Source organism: Sus scrofa, chromosome 8 (assembly GCF_054392235.1).
Source record: "Sus scrofa isolate SSC_HxYL_T2T_F1_AM1 chromosome 8, Sscrofa_HxYL_maternal_Yorkshire_Landrace_v2.0, whole genome shotgun sequence".
NCBI lineage: Eukaryota > Metazoa > Chordata > Mammalia > Artiodactyla > Suidae > Sus > Sus scrofa.
Genome location: NC_139390.1, coordinates 126474 through 142038, shown reverse-complemented (window position 1 = coordinate 142038; position 15565 = coordinate 126474). Strand labels below are relative to the sequence as shown.

Genomic DNA, 15565 nt, shown 5'->3' with positions numbered 1-15565 from the left:
GGAGCTCCTCGCCAGGCACTCCGTGGGGGATAACATTTCTGGGAGGAGGATGTTCCTTGGTGGTGGGGTGCAGAGCCTGGCGGGAAAGACGGGGGCCTGCAGGCCGAGCAGGAGGAGGAGGCAGTCGGGAGGCCCCAGTCTCACACCTGGAAAACAAGGTTCCCAGAGCCAGGTCTGGATGGGGTTGGGACGAGCGGCAATCTCTGATTGGTGGTCCCCAGGGTCACATCTCTGGACCACATGGCACCTGCTGCAGCTGGAAGATGAGGGCCCACACCTTCTATCTCCTGGTGCCCCTGAGGTGCTGCCATACGTGATCCCCAGGGCAGCTCGCCATTTGAGAAGCCTGGCCAGGAGTGTACGACCTGCCTGGAGGGACCTGGGAGTTCCCCAGGGACTCTGCCTGGAGAACCCCTGAAGGGCGAATGTGTGACAGAGACGGGGGTGGCCTGATCCTGGGCTGCACAGGCACCCCCACCGCTTCCAGCCAGGCAGGTCTGGACTGACCTTGGCTGGGCTGCAGGAGTGGGGAGTGCCACATCGAGTGGGGAAGGCCTGTGGGGTCTGTGTCCAGGAGACCTTGATTCGGGGACAGCCAGAAGAGGCTAGCTGAGCCCCTGGGGAGGCTTCCTGGGGCTGGCCTGGGGCTGAACACAGCACTAAAGATAGCCATGGAGCCTGGCTCCTAGGAGAATATCGGGATTCAGTATGGACAGCTGGCCCTGACAGGTGCAGGGGTGTCAGCAGGAGGGCCCTGGGTTCAGAGCCAGGTTGGACCCCCCCCCCGCCACGGTGTCTCCAGGAAGCCCCCTGGGCCAACATGGGCCTCCCCCTTCAGGGGGCTTTCCTGGGCAGTTCGGTGTGAGTTCCTGTGCCTGTGTGTGTCTCCCACTGGTCACCAACCTCCCAACCCCCTGCTGTGGAAGCTACTGGTATGCGACCCCCCCACCAACACTCTGGCCCCACCTTCAGCCCCAGAGACACTTATTTTTGATTCTGGAAACAGGAATTGCTGAGGAGTAGGTTTATTTTAAAATCCAGGGAAGGGAAGACACATTTGTCACTTGAGGTCATCTGCTCAACCCCTCAAGGGCAAGACTGGCATGCACGGGCTGGGGGTGTGGTGGTGGTGCTTAGCCTTGCCACATGACTGGCATGTTGGTAGTGGAGGCGTTTTGCTTTGTGCCCTGTGGGGTCAGCCTGTGCTTACAGCTTTTTCAGGGATCAATGAGTGTGAGTGTGCGTGTGCGTGTGTGTGTCGGGGGGGGGGGGGGCTGTTCATGAGGGCTTCTGCTCACCCCAGGCTCTGAAGAGGCCACCAGATGTCAGCCGGTGTCAGCCAGGAGTCTTCAGAGGGTTCAGAAAAGGGCCCAGCTGCCCTGTAGAGTCTGCCACAGTGTTCCCACTCCCAGTCTAGTTGATTTTCTCCTTTCTGGGTTGGGAGGCCCGGAGCCAGGACTCCCAGGAAGTGGGGAGGGAGGAGCCTCTGTCAGGCCCCTGGAGGCTGACCCAGGAATTCCTCGGTGCAGATTTACTGAACACCTGCTACACGCCCTGGGGTTTTCATCCCTGCATGCTATTCTCTTTACAATCATAGTTTCTCTTTGGAAAAAGTCCCCCCCCTGCAGTGCAGCCAGGACTCTTATGACCCCCTCCCCAAGCCCTGGCTCTCAAAGAGCACTTATGCCTGGAGCAGCACAGGGCCCAGGAGACGGGTGGTCCTCTCACCAGAGCCTCAGCCCCATTGCCATGGCAACTATGCCATTGTCAGCACAGGAGGCTCAGTTGGGAGGCTCTGTGGCCACCACTGCCTCTCTCTGGGGAGCGCCTCTGCACACCTGGACTGGCCAAGCTGTGTCTTCCCTGGGTGGCTGCAGAGCTAGAGGAGACTCCTTTGAAGGGGCAGAGTGCCCCACCAGTGCCACCTCTGCCTCCCTAGCAGAGGGCAGCCGAAGTGAGCACCAGGGCTTGTTGCACGTGGACCTCGAAGCTTGGGGCTGCATGGTTCTGAGGGCAGGAGTCAAGGAAAACCAGGGAGCAGGCTCTGCTAGGGTGGCCTTTCCTGTTACACCCCAGCCCCCTCTGCCAGAGAGGCTGCTGGGTTGAGGAAGCTCTAGTTCTGCTGGGGGGCTGGGACTTGGTGACTGGCGGAAGGGGGCACCCAAGGCAGTGCAGCCCCAGGAAGGGTTTATGAGGCCACGTGGTCTGCCTGGCCTGTGAGTTCTGAGGGGCTAGCAGCGGCCACCCCTTTCTGTTGAGAGCCATTCTGCACTCAGGTCACACTTTGTACCGGGACTCCAGATTCCCTGTGCAGAGCCTCGAGCCTCCTCCAGGGCCATCCTCAGGGCTGACCTGGGGCGGTCCCGGTAATGGACGGCCTGGACGTGGCTGGGGCCACCCTACAGCCCAGGACGTAAGGACCAAGAACAATTCATTTCGCACTTTGTAAGGTGGAATTGGATTTTTCAAACATTTGTACCTATCGCCTGCGGGTCTCCATTTGCACTCAAAATTGTCCAAAAACAGGAGTTTCTGTCGTGGCTCAGCGGAAACAAATCTGACTAGTATCCACGAGGACGCAGGTTCCACCCCTGGCCTCACTCAGTGGGTTAAGGATGTGGCATTGCTGTGGCTATGGCGTAGGCCAGCAGCTACAGCCCTGACTCGACCCCTAGCCTTGGAACTTCCATATGCTGTGGGCGCGGCCCTAAAAAACCCACCCCTCCCAAAAAAAAACCCCCCCAAAAAACCACAGCCCGAAAACGTCACTGGCTGCAGGAACCTGCGCCAGAAGGTAAGGCCACTGCGCACGCGCAGCCAGGTGCGAGCCGCGCGCCCAGTGACGTCACCCCTCCCTCCACAGGCGCGCGCGCCGTTCCCCCTTTGGACACCAGGGGGCAGGGCACTGTGCCTGCTTGCTGCCGACGGCGCATGCGCTTTCCAGAGTGCGCTTCCACGTCTCCACGGTTTTCCGGACTTTTGCGGCGTCCTCCTCGGTCAGATAGTGCTTCCGGTGCGAAGGTCACGGACAAGATGGTGCCGCCGGTGCAGGTCTCTCCGCTCATCAAGGTGAACCAGGCTTCCCGGCCGCCGCCGGGTCCTCGGCTCCTCCTGGCCCCGCGCGTGACCTCCGCGGAGGTCGAGACCCCCGGACCGGCCCCCGCCTGGCGGGTCGACCATCCCTCTCTCACCCCCTCGCGCTCCGACCCGGAGTCTGCGATTCACCCCCGTCCCCCGCCACCAGCCCCCGACCCCGCGGGTAGTGACCCCTGTCTTTACCCCTCCTCCCACTCCCTGGACCCCCGCCCGGCGCCCTGAGCCGCCGGCTGGCGCGAAGGCCCTTGGCCCCGGGTCCCTCTCCGCCGCCTCTGACTGCCTTTTCCCCGCAGCTCGGCCGCTATTCCGCCCTGTTCCTCGGTGTGGCCTACGGAGCCAAGCGCTACAGTGAGTGACCACGGGGCGCGTACCGGCCTTCTCGAAGCCAGTTCGGGCTCCCGGCGTCCGTGAAGTAAACGCGCTCAGGACAGGATGGAGGGCAGGGTGGGAGGCGTCAGACCCAGGAACCCCAGCGGCCTGGACCCCTGCATTGGCCCCAGCAGCCAGGACCAAGTGCATTTTGAGGCCGGGCACCGCGTGGGGGATCGGAAACTTTTGGTTCCTGTTAAAGCTGGTACCGAGTGTGTGTAGGAGCGCTGCGGCCTGACCCGAGGCAGCTCCTTACAGCGCCGAGGACTGAGTGGGGGAGGCAGCAGCGGCCACCCTGTAGCTGCCCTCCGAATTGGGCTCTTTGTTAAGGGATGAATGTCAGGCCTTTACCTAGTTCCAGGTAAAGGAGAGTGGGAAATAGGTGCTTCTGGCGTTCACAGGGCTCCTGTGAAGATAACTTTGCCTGCGGATTGAGTTCCTTTTATGCAGCGTTTCAGTGAAGAAGTTCGTTGACAGTCCCTTTTCCCACCTTCTTGTTCTCCTTCAACAGATTACCTGAAACCCCGGGCAGAAGAGGAGAGGAGGATAGCAGCTGAGGAGAAGAAGAAGCAGGATGAGCTGAAGCGCATTGAGCGAGAACTGGCAGAAGGTACTCATGTTGTTGCATCGCATGTATTTGCCCCCACCTGGATTTTCAGAAGCAGCTGATGCTCTAGATGAGGCTGCCTCCTTTCTGCACGCTGGGTGGGGGCGTGCGGGTGTGTGTGTGTGTGTGAAACAGTCAGGGGTGTTGGCCAGGGATGGGCATTTAAGTGGCGCACAGCCAGCCTCAGCAGGAATGAGAGGCATCTAAAGTGGTCCTTTTGGCTTGCCTGAGTGTGTAACAGCACGTGTTTTTTCCTTCTAACCTTTCAGCCCAAGAAGACAGCATATTAAAGTGAGCCTCCCTTTTTCCAGAGCAGCGTGGACGTGGACAAATAAAGCTTTCTGTGCTATGTGACGCTCTGACTTGCCTTTACTGTCCCCAGTTGATTGGTTTCTGGGCCCAAGCTCAGAGTTGTATGTGCGGTGCAGGTGGGGAGGCACTCATCACTAATCCAGACCCAGAATGCAGGGTGGAAATAGGGCGGGGAGCACAAAGCCTTCACTGCTGGCTCTGCGGATCCAAGGGGAGCCCCAGAGGATGCAGTTTGTAACAGACACAGCCCACTGAGGCATCGCGGGTGCTGCTTGGTTTTCTCTCCTTGGCCCTGACCCAGACCCTTGGATGTGCTGGGCAGGGGCTGCCTTGCACACGGTGGGGATGGAAGCGGCCTGAAGCCCTTAGAGTCGGGACATGGGTCTCCTTTCCCCTCCACGGCTCTCCCCTTGATCCCAAAGCGGGGCGTGGCCTTCTGAGGCCCAGGCTGGGGTGCAGCCAGCCGTTCTGGGGGCTGAGCAGACAGTAGGTGCCACCTCTGTTGGCTGTGTCCCTTCAACCCCAGGCCTGGTGTTGGAAAGTCAAAAGTCACTGTTGCTATCTCAGTGCCAGGAGCAGACTTTATTTGTAAAATGTGGTGCAGCAGACGAGGGATCCGCTGTTACTGCAGCAGCCCCAGGTCGCTGCGGTGGGTGGTGTGGTTTCGGTCTCTGGCCCAGGAACTTCCACGTGCCATGGGTGCAGCCACAACATAAAAGTAAAAATGAGTTCATCTGCAAATGTGAGGAGAAAATGAAAGGCGGCAAACAAGTCCTTCAAAGCCCTGGCTCTGGTTAAGGTAAGACTCCGGTGCCCGAAGGCGTGTGCCCCTGCCCCGCCCTGGTATGCCCTGAGGTTGGAGCACTGGGTCCCTGGGAACCTGGATGAGCTGTAGCCTCCGTCCTTGTCACCTGGGTCATGGGTGCTGAGATAGGAACTCAGCCACTCCTGTGAGTTGACGGTTAATAGGGCTGTCTCCACCTACCTTGGGAGAGCAGCCGCTGAACTCTAAAACAAGCTGGTTGGCCCTGCAGTGCTGGCTGGGGAGTTTCCACTCTGGAAACATTTCCTTTGGAGCTGTTGTTACGAGTTAACAGTCCTTAATTTCCATCAGGTAGTTAGTACCCATTTCCAGCACGAGTCCTGTGTTCTGTTTGGGTCAGACTCTGCTTTTTCCAGCTTGGAACCAGTAGATTGCTTCATGAAGGAGCCGCTGGGGGACCTGGGCAGGCCACAGGCACAGAGCAGCTCCGGACAGTTGCTAAAGATAGTTTCTGCACAGATCACTCAAGTCCGACGACTGCTCTTCTCAGCCTAGACCTTTCTGGCAGGATTTTCTGATGGGTCACAAATGAATGTCCTCTGCCACATTAAAAGGGGATAGCATGTTTTCTTTATGTTTTACTCTAAGTTTTCGTGCGTGAATTTGTTTCTAAACCCGATGTGAATCGAAATCTATGTACCCGTCTCTCTACATAAATACATGTGCAGTTGTAAGCAGATTTACCCAGTGCTTTAAGACACAGTTTACAGATCCTTTTTGAAGGTCTCTTGGTGTTACTGTGCGTCCAAAAGGTGGATGAGCATAAGGCAGGCTACAGTGTTCATATCATTTGTAGTTGGCTTTAATTCATAAAAACACAAAACGTTTAAAAAATTCAGAATATCCAAAACTGTCTTCGGTCGTTTTCTCAGGCTTTCTAACCTGGTTAGAGGCAGAGTCCCAGTGGGGGACTGGGATGAGGGGGCTGGGGGCCCCCACTGTCGATCAGCTCACAGGATGCAGCAGGTGGAAGACTTGGGTGCTGGGCCGCCATTGCAAACTTCTGTGCCAGCTGCAAGAGAAAGCGAGACAGCAGGAACCGCTCAACCCAGCTCCACTCTGAGCTGCAGGAGGAAGGGCAGAGCTGGGTCTGGTCAGCCTAAGCCGATTAGGCCAGCTCATCCTAGTTTAACCCTTGCTGACACTCCAGCCCTGGCCTCCCCGAAGTCGTCCTGTTTGTATTGGTTCCCTCCCCTGCGGGACATTTCAGGGAATGGCTGGGCACAAGCAAATGCCAAGGTGACAGCATCACGGATTGTGACTTGGGTGCCCTGACTGGTTACAATAGAGCTACGTTCCCGCAACAGAGGGTGAAAGAGCACAGGTGCCCTGCCCATGGCGCGGGGAAAGATACAACTCATGCTGACTGCTAGCTTGCTTGTTGTCCTCTTTTCTGGGCCTACAGTTTTGTTTCTGAGGTGGATGGAGTGTAGCTGGACTTTCTGAGCTGCTTAGGAGGGAACTGCTGCTGGACGGTGGAACAAACCTGGTGACAGTCGCTTCCCCCCAGAGTCTGAGGCTAGGGCCTGGAGTGAGTCCTTTCAGTGTGGGCCTGTCAACTACATGAATCAGCAAGGCTGTTCCCGGGGGAAGAGCCTCCCTGAGAGGCCGCCTGTGCAGTGAGGAACCCCAGTGCGCCAACCACAGGGCGGCCTGAAGCCTGACTTCTCCAGAGCGAACTGTCACTTCAGGCACTGTGACTGGGGGCTAGCCTCGTGTCCGGCCTCCTGGAGGCCGAGTCCCCAGCCGTGTGAGCTTGTCAGGAGCAGGGCCCAGACCTTTCTTGGCCGCCGTCTGCGCCTCCTCCTTTTGCTGCTCGTCCTCCAGGGCCTTCACCTTCGCCTCGTACTCATCCGCCAGGGCCTTCCACTCCTTCCGGTTGTTCTGCAGCCGGTCGAACATGGGCAGGATCTCCTCGTGGAAGCGGGAAAACTCCTGGAAAAGGAACCGAGAGGTTGGACCGCACCCCAGCGGCTCCTGGGCAGTGGGACATGAGGGAGGGGCCGCTGAGATGTCGAATTCCCCGCAAAGGCCTGAAAAGGGAGAAAGACTTGGGAATTTGTGTCCTTGAGGTTAGAACCGGCCCTGGGGGATGAGGTCCCTAAGAAGAGAGGAGAAAATGTCAACTACAGGAGGGACATTCCCCGGCAGGGGCGGTGGGAGGCTTGGGTAGACGCGCAGGTTCTGGGGCTCCTCACCGACTCTCGTACACACTCCACGCGTCACACATGCGGACACATGAACACACACGGGCTGCGCAGGAGTTTGCAGTCGGGGGAGGCAGTGGGGCCTTGGCCTGTGACCACTTCAGGAAGAGTGTGAGCACCGTGCCCCACCCCCGCCCCAGCTCCCCAGCACTCACGGCCCTCAGTGGAGGCAGAAAAGCCAGCCGGTGCTGCAGTGAAGGGAGGCATGTGGCCTCAGGGACCGAGGGATGGGACGGGGCCAGTCAGGAGTGACTTCACTCAGAACCAGAAAGCATCCCCCTTGGAGTGCAGTGTCTGCCCCTCAGCCTGTGACTTCATGGTGGGTCACATGGGTAACTCAGGAGGGCGCTGTCCTCTTACTCCCAGGCCAGTCCCTGCAGCTGATGTTGCTGCACCTGCTCCTGGTCCTTGGCGGGCATCCCACTGCCACTCAGCTGTGCCCAGGTGTTTGCTGGGCCAGGCACACACAGCTGGCGACAGTGGCCCATCCCCATCCTCCTGGCTTCAGCCACTGAATAAATGCACTGCACACAAACTGGTCAGTGCCCCGAAAACAGTGCGCGGGGCCCCGGCAGGAGTGCCTAGGATGGGGTTCTGGAAGGGACACTGGAGTAAGACCTCAAGGGGAGCAGGAGGATGTTCCGGGAGGGAGAGAGCAGGGGGGGTGGGGGGGGTGGAAAAGCTCACGATGCTTCTGAGGAACTGACAGGGAGGGGACCCCCTTGGGGCGACACTGAGGATTTCTATTTTAGGTGCGGGTGCAAGGAGGATGGGCCCCACACCAGCCCCAGCCCCTGCCCTTCCCTGCGAACCCAGCCAGGCCTTGGCCTGCCCGGCTCACCTTGTACACGAATGTGCACACAAAGTCGATGAAGCCGACCTGCAGTTTGGGGAGCTCGGCCGCCTTGTTCCGGTCCATCATTGGCTTGTGGGGGAGCGAGGACACTGTGAGGGGCTGGGCGGTAGGCCTGCCTGACAGCCCCTGAGCCACCAGGACTCAGAGCCACCCCAGCTCCATGAGTTGTCCCCGGAGACACTGAATGAGCAGCGCCCAGGGGATGAGCTTGCCTTGGAAGGGAAAGCCGGAATGCCCCACTTCCCGCCCAGCCCGCTCCTGCTTCTGGGGCAGCCTGGTCAGCATCCTGGGGAGCTGTGCTAGGGAGCGCTGGGCTCTGAGCCCCTTCCTCCACCTTCCCTGAGAACTAACCATGGTGCTGACCCAGGGCCTGGCGGCGACTTCTGAGTGGCAAACTGCAGGGGCTCTTGGAGGAGCTGTCCTCGGTGTCCACAGACGCTGGACACCGTGCCCCCAAACCCAGCTACCTCCTAAGAGCCTCCTCCTCACAACTGCCCACTATGTGGAGCTGAGTGTGCCAGGTGAGCCATGCAGGACCCTAGAAGCCCGGCCCAGAGGGACAAACAGGCTGCCTATCTTCCCCCAAGGCCTTTCCTGCAGTCTGCAGCTGGCCCTGGAGTCTTCGTAGCCCTGTGCTTGGAAAGCTCTTTAGTGGCTGGAGGTGGCTTGTGAGGCAAAACCTCTCTCCCTCTCTTCCACACGTTGAGCAATGCTGTGTCCTTGTCCCCACTCAGCTCCCACTTCAGTCTAGCGACAGATTCCTAACCCCACCTTGCTGACCCAAAGATCCAGGCATCACCATGGCCCTGTGGGCAGACCAAGTTCCAGGCACGCCCAGCCTGGCCTTGCTCCCCGCAACCTCCACCCCCGTGAGGCCTGGCAGCAGTGGGGGCACAGGTCCAAGCCCCAGGGTTCCTCCAGGAGCGGATGATCCTACTGTGCGCCCACCACTCTGGCCTCCCCCATGTGCCCCCTCCACCTCCCTTCCCTCTTGCAGCCATAGCCACATCCAGGGTGTGAGCGCTGGACTCCAGCTCTCTCTGGCGCTCTCCCCAAGGCCCAGGCCTGGCCTGCCCTGGGCCTTCCTAGAGCAGCTCATAGCCTGGCAGGATCTCGCTGTGGAGTTGCCTGGGCCCATGGAGGCTTTTTGTCATGAGGCATAGCCTTGTTCTGAAGCTTCAGAAACAGCTTTCCACCTCTGTAGGGCGTCACAGCTTTACCCAATCCCTGTATTTTCCGCAACTTTGCCCAGATCCCGATGCAGCTAAATTCTCACCAAGTTTATGCAAGTCACGTCACCCCCAAAAGAGAGATCTAGGTCCCGGGACCCCAGAACCGCGGGGATCCCTGTCGGCACCGAGACAGGCCTGGGTCTCCCAAGGACCATGACAAGTGTGGAGGATTCTGGATGCAACACTCACAATGGGCTGCTGATCCAGAACTGTCCTTTCCAAGTCCCCTTGTTCCCAGAACTCAGCTGCCACCAGTAGAGCCACCTGAAAGGCACACAGAAGCCAGGCGTCTTGTGACTCAGTACTTGGTCAGATAGTGTCCTGAGATCCTACCATCATGGCCAGTGCCTTTGGTCTTCTGTGCTCCAGACTCTGGCGTCCCTACACACGCGAGTGCGGCGGCCCCTTGCCCGGTGGTGGCCGGGCCCCAGAGCTGAGCAGCACCCCTAGCACAGCTTGCAGGTGGATGAGTCTGTCCCCCCAGTCCCAGGCTTCACCTAGATGCAGTCCTGTGAGGACTGTCAGGATGTCTGGGGCCCTGTGTGACTCTGACCTTGCTCTGGACTTCCCAGGGCTTGGTGATGGCAGACAGGTCACACGCCGTCATCATCATGGCCCTGTGGGCAGACGAAGCTCCAGGCAGGCCCAGCCTGGCCTCCCTCCCTCCCCTCCGCCCCTGCCAGGCCTGGTGACTACGGGCACAGGTCCAAGCCCCAGTGTCCTCCCATTAGCGGGCGGTTCTACTGTGCACACCATTCCGGCCCCTCCTCCGCCTCCTCTCCGCTCTCCTTTTTGGGGCTGGGGACTAAGGTCAGCAAGTGCGTATTGAGGGCCTTCTAAGTGCCGGCGGTGTACTCGTGTTTCCTTGTTGCTCCTGGGACAGGCCTGGGGAGGACGGGGCTCTGAAGCTCCGCTTTGCTGATGAAGGAATGGGGCTCATGAAGTGAGCAAATTACTGCCAATGGCCACAAGCTATGGATGTGGCCTGACCCCAAATCCTGCTGCCTCCCCTGAAAGGGGAGCAGGTGGGATGGAGCATTTGTTTGAGGCCTCAGAGCGGTCGAGAACTGAGCTGTTCTTGCGCTGGACCCCTCGTCCTACGGGGGCAGTTCCAGGGCTGCTGGTCCCCACTCACATGACTATCTCCTTCCGCGTCGTCTCCAGGGACAGGTACTCCACCCAGCTCTTCCTGTCCTCGTAGTTCTTGGACTCGTCCACAATCTTCTGGAACATTGTCCTCTTCCTGAACCCCAAGGACAAAGGGTGGCCGTCGACCCCCGACCCCTCACCCCACACAGGACCCCGCCCCCAAGCGTTCTCCTTGAGCTTTTTGGGTTTTTTTGGGTTTTGTTTTGTCTTTTTAGGGCCGCACCTGCGGCATATGGAGGTTCCCAGGCTAGAGGTCGAATTGGAGCTACAGCTGCCCACCTACACCACAGCCACAGCCACGCCAGATCTGAGCTGCGTCTGCGACCTACACCACAGCTCCTGGCAACAGCGGATCCTTGACCCACCAAGCGAGTCCAGGGATCGAACCCGCATCACCATGGATCCTAGTCAGGTTCCTTAACCACTGCGCCATGGTGGAACCTCGGCCTGCTCCTTGATCTTAACCCCCCTCCCTTCCAGGAGAGGAACCGAGGCAGGGGGCCCAGGCCCGGGTGGGGCTGCCGGGCGGCCTGCGTTGCCTGGAGGTCCCGGCACCCCCGATAGGCGCCCTCTCGCTCGGCGGCAGCGGCAGCACCCACTTGAAGTAGAGCGCCAGGTCCGTGGCGATGATGGCGATGTCCATGAGGTGGATCACGTGCTCGTGCTGCCGCCGGTTCAGGTTCTGGTAGATGTTCAGCGTCTGCACGCAGGCCTCTGGTCACGGGTGCGCCCTGGTCTGCTTCCCCCCGACCCCGGTCATCTGCCTGTCCCTCCTGGAGTTGCTGGCGGGCTTCTACCCAGGGTCATGCGCACCACACTCGGGCGGCCCCATACCGAGGCTGGGAGGGCCCATAACCCCCAGCTCCCCTTAACGCGCCTGAGACCTGAGCCCAGCCCACCCCTGGGGGCATTTCCAAACTGGAATCACCAGGGCAACCCCATCGCCCCCATTGCCTGTGTCCCTTCTCCAGCCTCAGCAGGGCCTGGCACATGGGTCAGGGAGCTGTGGTGTGGTGTGCGTGCTGGCCGGTGGAGGTCCAGGGGTGCAGGCGGAGGAGGTCTCTTGGCTGGGAAAGGTCATGGGGGAGCACGGGGAGGACACAAACCTCCTCGGAGAGCAGGAACTTCCCGAACTCCAGGTGGTGTCGCTCCAAAATCGAGGAGCCGTGGAGCTTGGCTAAAGGATTCTGAGATCTGTTACAGAGGTTTTGTTAAAAACAAGCAGTGGTCGGAAGCCCCAGAGCAGACCATGGGCCCCAGGGCCCCCCTGGGGAAGGGGCACCCCTGTGGGTGCTGCAGTCCCTCAGAGGTGACTGCTTCCCCCCACCCCGGGGATGTTGTGGTTGATTCACGTGCACAGGGACACGGACGCCCCAGGAGCAAGTGCCTACTTCATCTGGTACAGGTTGTTGGTGCCCCGGTGGTCGATGTCATGGCACAGGCCGGCAGTCACCATGGCGAAGGCCTCCAGGTCCGTGTAGTAGCTCTTCAGTTTGCCTGTCTGCAGAGACAGGTGCCCGGGATCCTGCCACCCGGCCAGCGCCCTCGCCCTCCTCCCTCCCCACTCCAGCCTGACCCTTCTGCCCCTCCTCAGCTCAGCTGCTCTCCACCCATCTCCCGGGCTGGGGGTGTGCGCCAGTCAGAGGTTGCTTCTGCCTCCTCCGCTCCCCTGACCTGGATGCCCCCACCTCCAGGTGCCTGGGGCACAACCGTGATCAGCCAGGAGGTGTGACAGGCGTGCTCCGTCCCCTACCCCGTCCACGAACCATGAGCAGCGTGAACATGGTCTGAGCCACGTTGAAGCCATGGCGCCAGTTGTGGTAGGTAATTCTCCTGTACCCCTTGCTCACGGAGAACAGGAACCGCACAAGGACCTGGGGGAGGCAGAGACGCGCAGGCTCTGGGCACTGGGTGCCAAGTCCCACCAGCATGTTTCCAGCTGACAGCCTTGCGAAAGTCCTGCTTGCCCGCCACCCCACGTCCTATCCCACTGATTCACCACTGGCTCCCACCCACCTTCCTGGGTGGCACCTGCGGGATGGATGGGAGCTGGCATGCAGCCAGAGGGGCAGAGCCAAAGCCACGAACAGCTCCAGTGTTCGCAGGGCTGCTGAGGCCTCTGTCCTGGTGCCAAGCCCCAAACTGGGAAGAGGATCCCAGGAGAGGGGGCTGGGTATTTTAGGAGAATAGTTCCATTTCAGCCATGGGTGTCTGAATGGGGCAGGATGTGAGGGCACCTGGCACAGTGATGAGGACAGGAGCTGGTGGCTGCAAGCCAAAGGCTAGCAGGAGGGGTGAGCCTTCCTGTGCAGGGCAGTTATCTCTGGATGCAGAATGTGGGCCAAACAGAGTGTCTTGTTGCCTCCACTGTGGTTTTCAGGACCAGAAATGATTTGGAATTTAAAAATTCTGTTTATATCTTCTGTAATTTATTTCTTCTGTGTTTTCCCTTCATTCTTTGTTTAATATCTTTAGAAAATACCAGTCTGCAGCACTTGTTCTCAGGGGGCAGGAGGAACGATGGCCCCCTCACTGGGGTGGAAGGGAAGCTGATGCGGACTGAGGTGTGAAGCTGGAACCAGGACAGAAGCCGGAAGACTCCAGGGAGGCCGCAGAGCAGGGAAGCCACCCTCTCCTTCCTGGGACCATCAGGCTCTCTGTGCTCAGACCTAGAAGGTGCTGTGTGCTTCTTGCATGGGTATCCTCTTCACCCCACACCAGGTACCCGTACTGCCCAAAGATGCACTTGATGATCAAACTGCCTGGAGCACCTGTTTATCACACTTCCTTCCTTCCTTCCTCCATCCATCCATCCATCCACCCATCCATCCATCCATCCATCCATCCTTTTTTTTGTTTGTTTGTTTTTGTTTTTGCTTTTTAGGGCCACACCCGCAGGATATGGAGGTTCCCAGGCTAGGAGTCAAATTGGAGCTACAGCTGCTGGCCTGCACCACAGCCACAGCAATACAGGACCTGAGCCATGTCTGCGACCTATCACGGCAACACTGGATCCTTAACCCACCGAGTGAGGCTGGGGATTGAACCTGCATCCTCATGTTTCCTAGTCGGGTACGTTAACCACTGAGCCAGGAAGGGAACTCCCATCCATCTATCTATTCATCCATCCTTCCATCCATCCATCCTTCCACCCACCCACCCACCCATCCATTCATTCACTCATCCATCCATCCAGCCAGCCTGCCATCCAGTCATGGACTCCAGGCACACTTGCCATGTGTAGTTTACTGGCCTGCCCTGTCCATTCTGTAATGAACATCCTTTCCCCCAAACTTCCTGCTGGATCTGGGACCCCAGAGCACATCTTCCCCACTTCCTGGAGATCTGGGCCCCTGATCAAGACCCCTCACCTCCTGCGGGATCTGGAACTTTCGAACCACGCCCAGCTCATAGTACATCTGGATGCCGCATTTGACCAGCTCCAGCTCCGTGCACTCCAGGTCGGAGAAGTGGAACTCATAGATGTCAAACTTAGTGGGCCCTGGCAGCACTTCCTTCTGTAGGAGGGATCGTGGGGCTGAGGGAGGCAGGCCCACAGAAGCCCCACTTGCTCCTCGTCTCCTTTCCTCCCAGGACCCTCTGTCCAGCCCGACAAATGGCAGGTGTCTGGTAACCTCGGGCCTGCGGCCTGGGCACTCACATCCCCTGCTGGCTCGGGCCATTCCTCCCCACTTCTCTCACCTGTGGCCCAACAACAAGAACTTGCCGGCTGGGCGACACGGTGACGTTGCCAGGGAAACAAACACGAAGACATGCACACGCCCAGGCACACCCAGAAGGAGACAAGGACACGCGGACGCCCGGGTGCAGCCGGTGCAGAGGAGCGAGGCAGCAACAGCCCAAGAGCGCGAGGCCACACTCCGCGCCCCCGCTCATCCCGGCCTCCTGGGAATGGAGACCCCCCACCCTTGGGCCTCCCGTCTCCATCTGAGGGGTGAGAGCGGACTCTGACCAAGAGTTTCCCCAGCTCGTCCTCCTCGCAGTCGGCAGGCTCCTTCCCAAAGCGCTCTCTTGTTGGCTAGGAGAGGACACAGATGTGAGGTGGAGTGACAGGGTCAGCCATGCCCCTCGTGATGGTGGGACAGTGATGTCTGGCCTAAGAGAGCTGTGGGAGCCTTGGGAGGCCCCAGCCAGAGCGTCCGGGTCCAGAGAGAAGGGGCGGTGCCCGTGGCTGCCTCTCATTTCCTCACATCCCTGCCTCTCCGGCACGGGCTTACACTCTGCACTTGGACCATGACACTGAAGCCTCACACGGCGTGACCCCTGTGGCCACTCCCTGCCCACAGCTGGGGGCCTGAGCTCAGGGCAGGGATAAGCCCAGCCATGCATGGCGTGGGCTCCAGGACCTGCCCTAACAATTGGGACCCCCCGCCTCCCTGCCAGAGGGCCCGACGTGCCAGAATGGACTGGATTTCATCCTTGTCGCACTTCACGTGGTACAGAACCATGTCCTGGGCGATGTCCTTGCGGTTCTCCAGCTTGTTCATTCTGTCGTAGGTGTCGGTGTTCAGCACCGACCAGCCCAGGAACTGCGTGAGAGACTGCAGGCGCGAGCGTCAGCACCCCGCCGTGAGCACCCCGGGGCAGGCTCCCAGGAGGAGCCCTTACAGCTCTTCCTGTGGCCCGGGCCAGGACAGGGCCCCGGAGCAGGTAGCCGGGAGGGACCCCACGCGGCTGTGTGCTTCCCACCACACAGGTGTCACCTCCAGGCCCCGCCCCCGCCCCGTGACAGGTGTTTACCTCCATCAGGACTTCGTCCTGCTCATCAAAGGGCTTCCCATCCTTCCTGTTGTAAAACGTTGCAACCCCCACAATCTCCTCCTTCTTGTTGACGATGGGCATGGAGAGGACGTTCTTGATGGTCCACCCGGAGTCGTCCAGAGGCCCATCCTG

The 15565-nt window shown here is 59.6% G+C and overlaps 2 protein-coding genes across 2 annotated transcripts in view; one reads left to right on the top strand and one right to left on the bottom strand.

The window, feature by feature from the left end:
* Nucleotides 1–2999: 2999 nt before the first annotated feature.
* On the top strand, nt 3000–4434 carry ATP5ME (ATP synthase membrane subunit e). Its single transcript, NM_213915.2, has 4 exons — nt 3000–3069; nt 3390–3444; nt 3977–4075; nt 4342–4434. Exons 1-4 carry the CDS (start codon nt 3034–3036, stop codon nt 4365–4367), a joined length of 216 nt encoding a protein of 71 aa, NP_999080.2. The 5' UTR covers nt 3000–3033; the 3' UTR covers nt 4368–4434.
* Nucleotides 4435–6067: 1633 nt separating this feature from the next.
* The window catches only part of PDE6B (phosphodiesterase 6B), a 30103-nt gene continuing 20605 nt past the window's right edge, over nt 6068–15565 (bottom strand). Inside the window, exons 9-22 of the mRNA XM_021100811.2 lie at nt 15413–15562; nt 15070–15213; nt 14625–14690; nt 14023–14169; nt 12418–12525; nt 12043–12152; nt 11758–11845; nt 11251–11351; nt 10638–10745; nt 10056–10119; nt 9692–9766; nt 8256–8339; nt 6986–7142; nt 6068–6219 (exon numbers count right to left, since the gene is read on the bottom strand). Coding sequence (XP_020956470.1) covers nt 6158–6219; nt 6986–7142; nt 8256–8339; nt 9692–9766; nt 10056–10119; nt 10638–10745; nt 11251–11351; nt 11758–11845; nt 12043–12152; nt 12418–12525; nt 14023–14169; nt 14625–14690; nt 15070–15213; nt 15413–15562 — 1464 coding nt within the window. The 3' untranslated portion in view covers nt 6068–6157. The remainder of the gene's footprint in view (nt 6220–6985; nt 7143–8255; nt 8340–9691; nt 9767–10055; nt 10120–10637; nt 10746–11250; nt 11352–11757; nt 11846–12042; nt 12153–12417; nt 12526–14022; nt 14170–14624; nt 14691–15069; nt 15214–15412; nt 15563–15565) is intronic.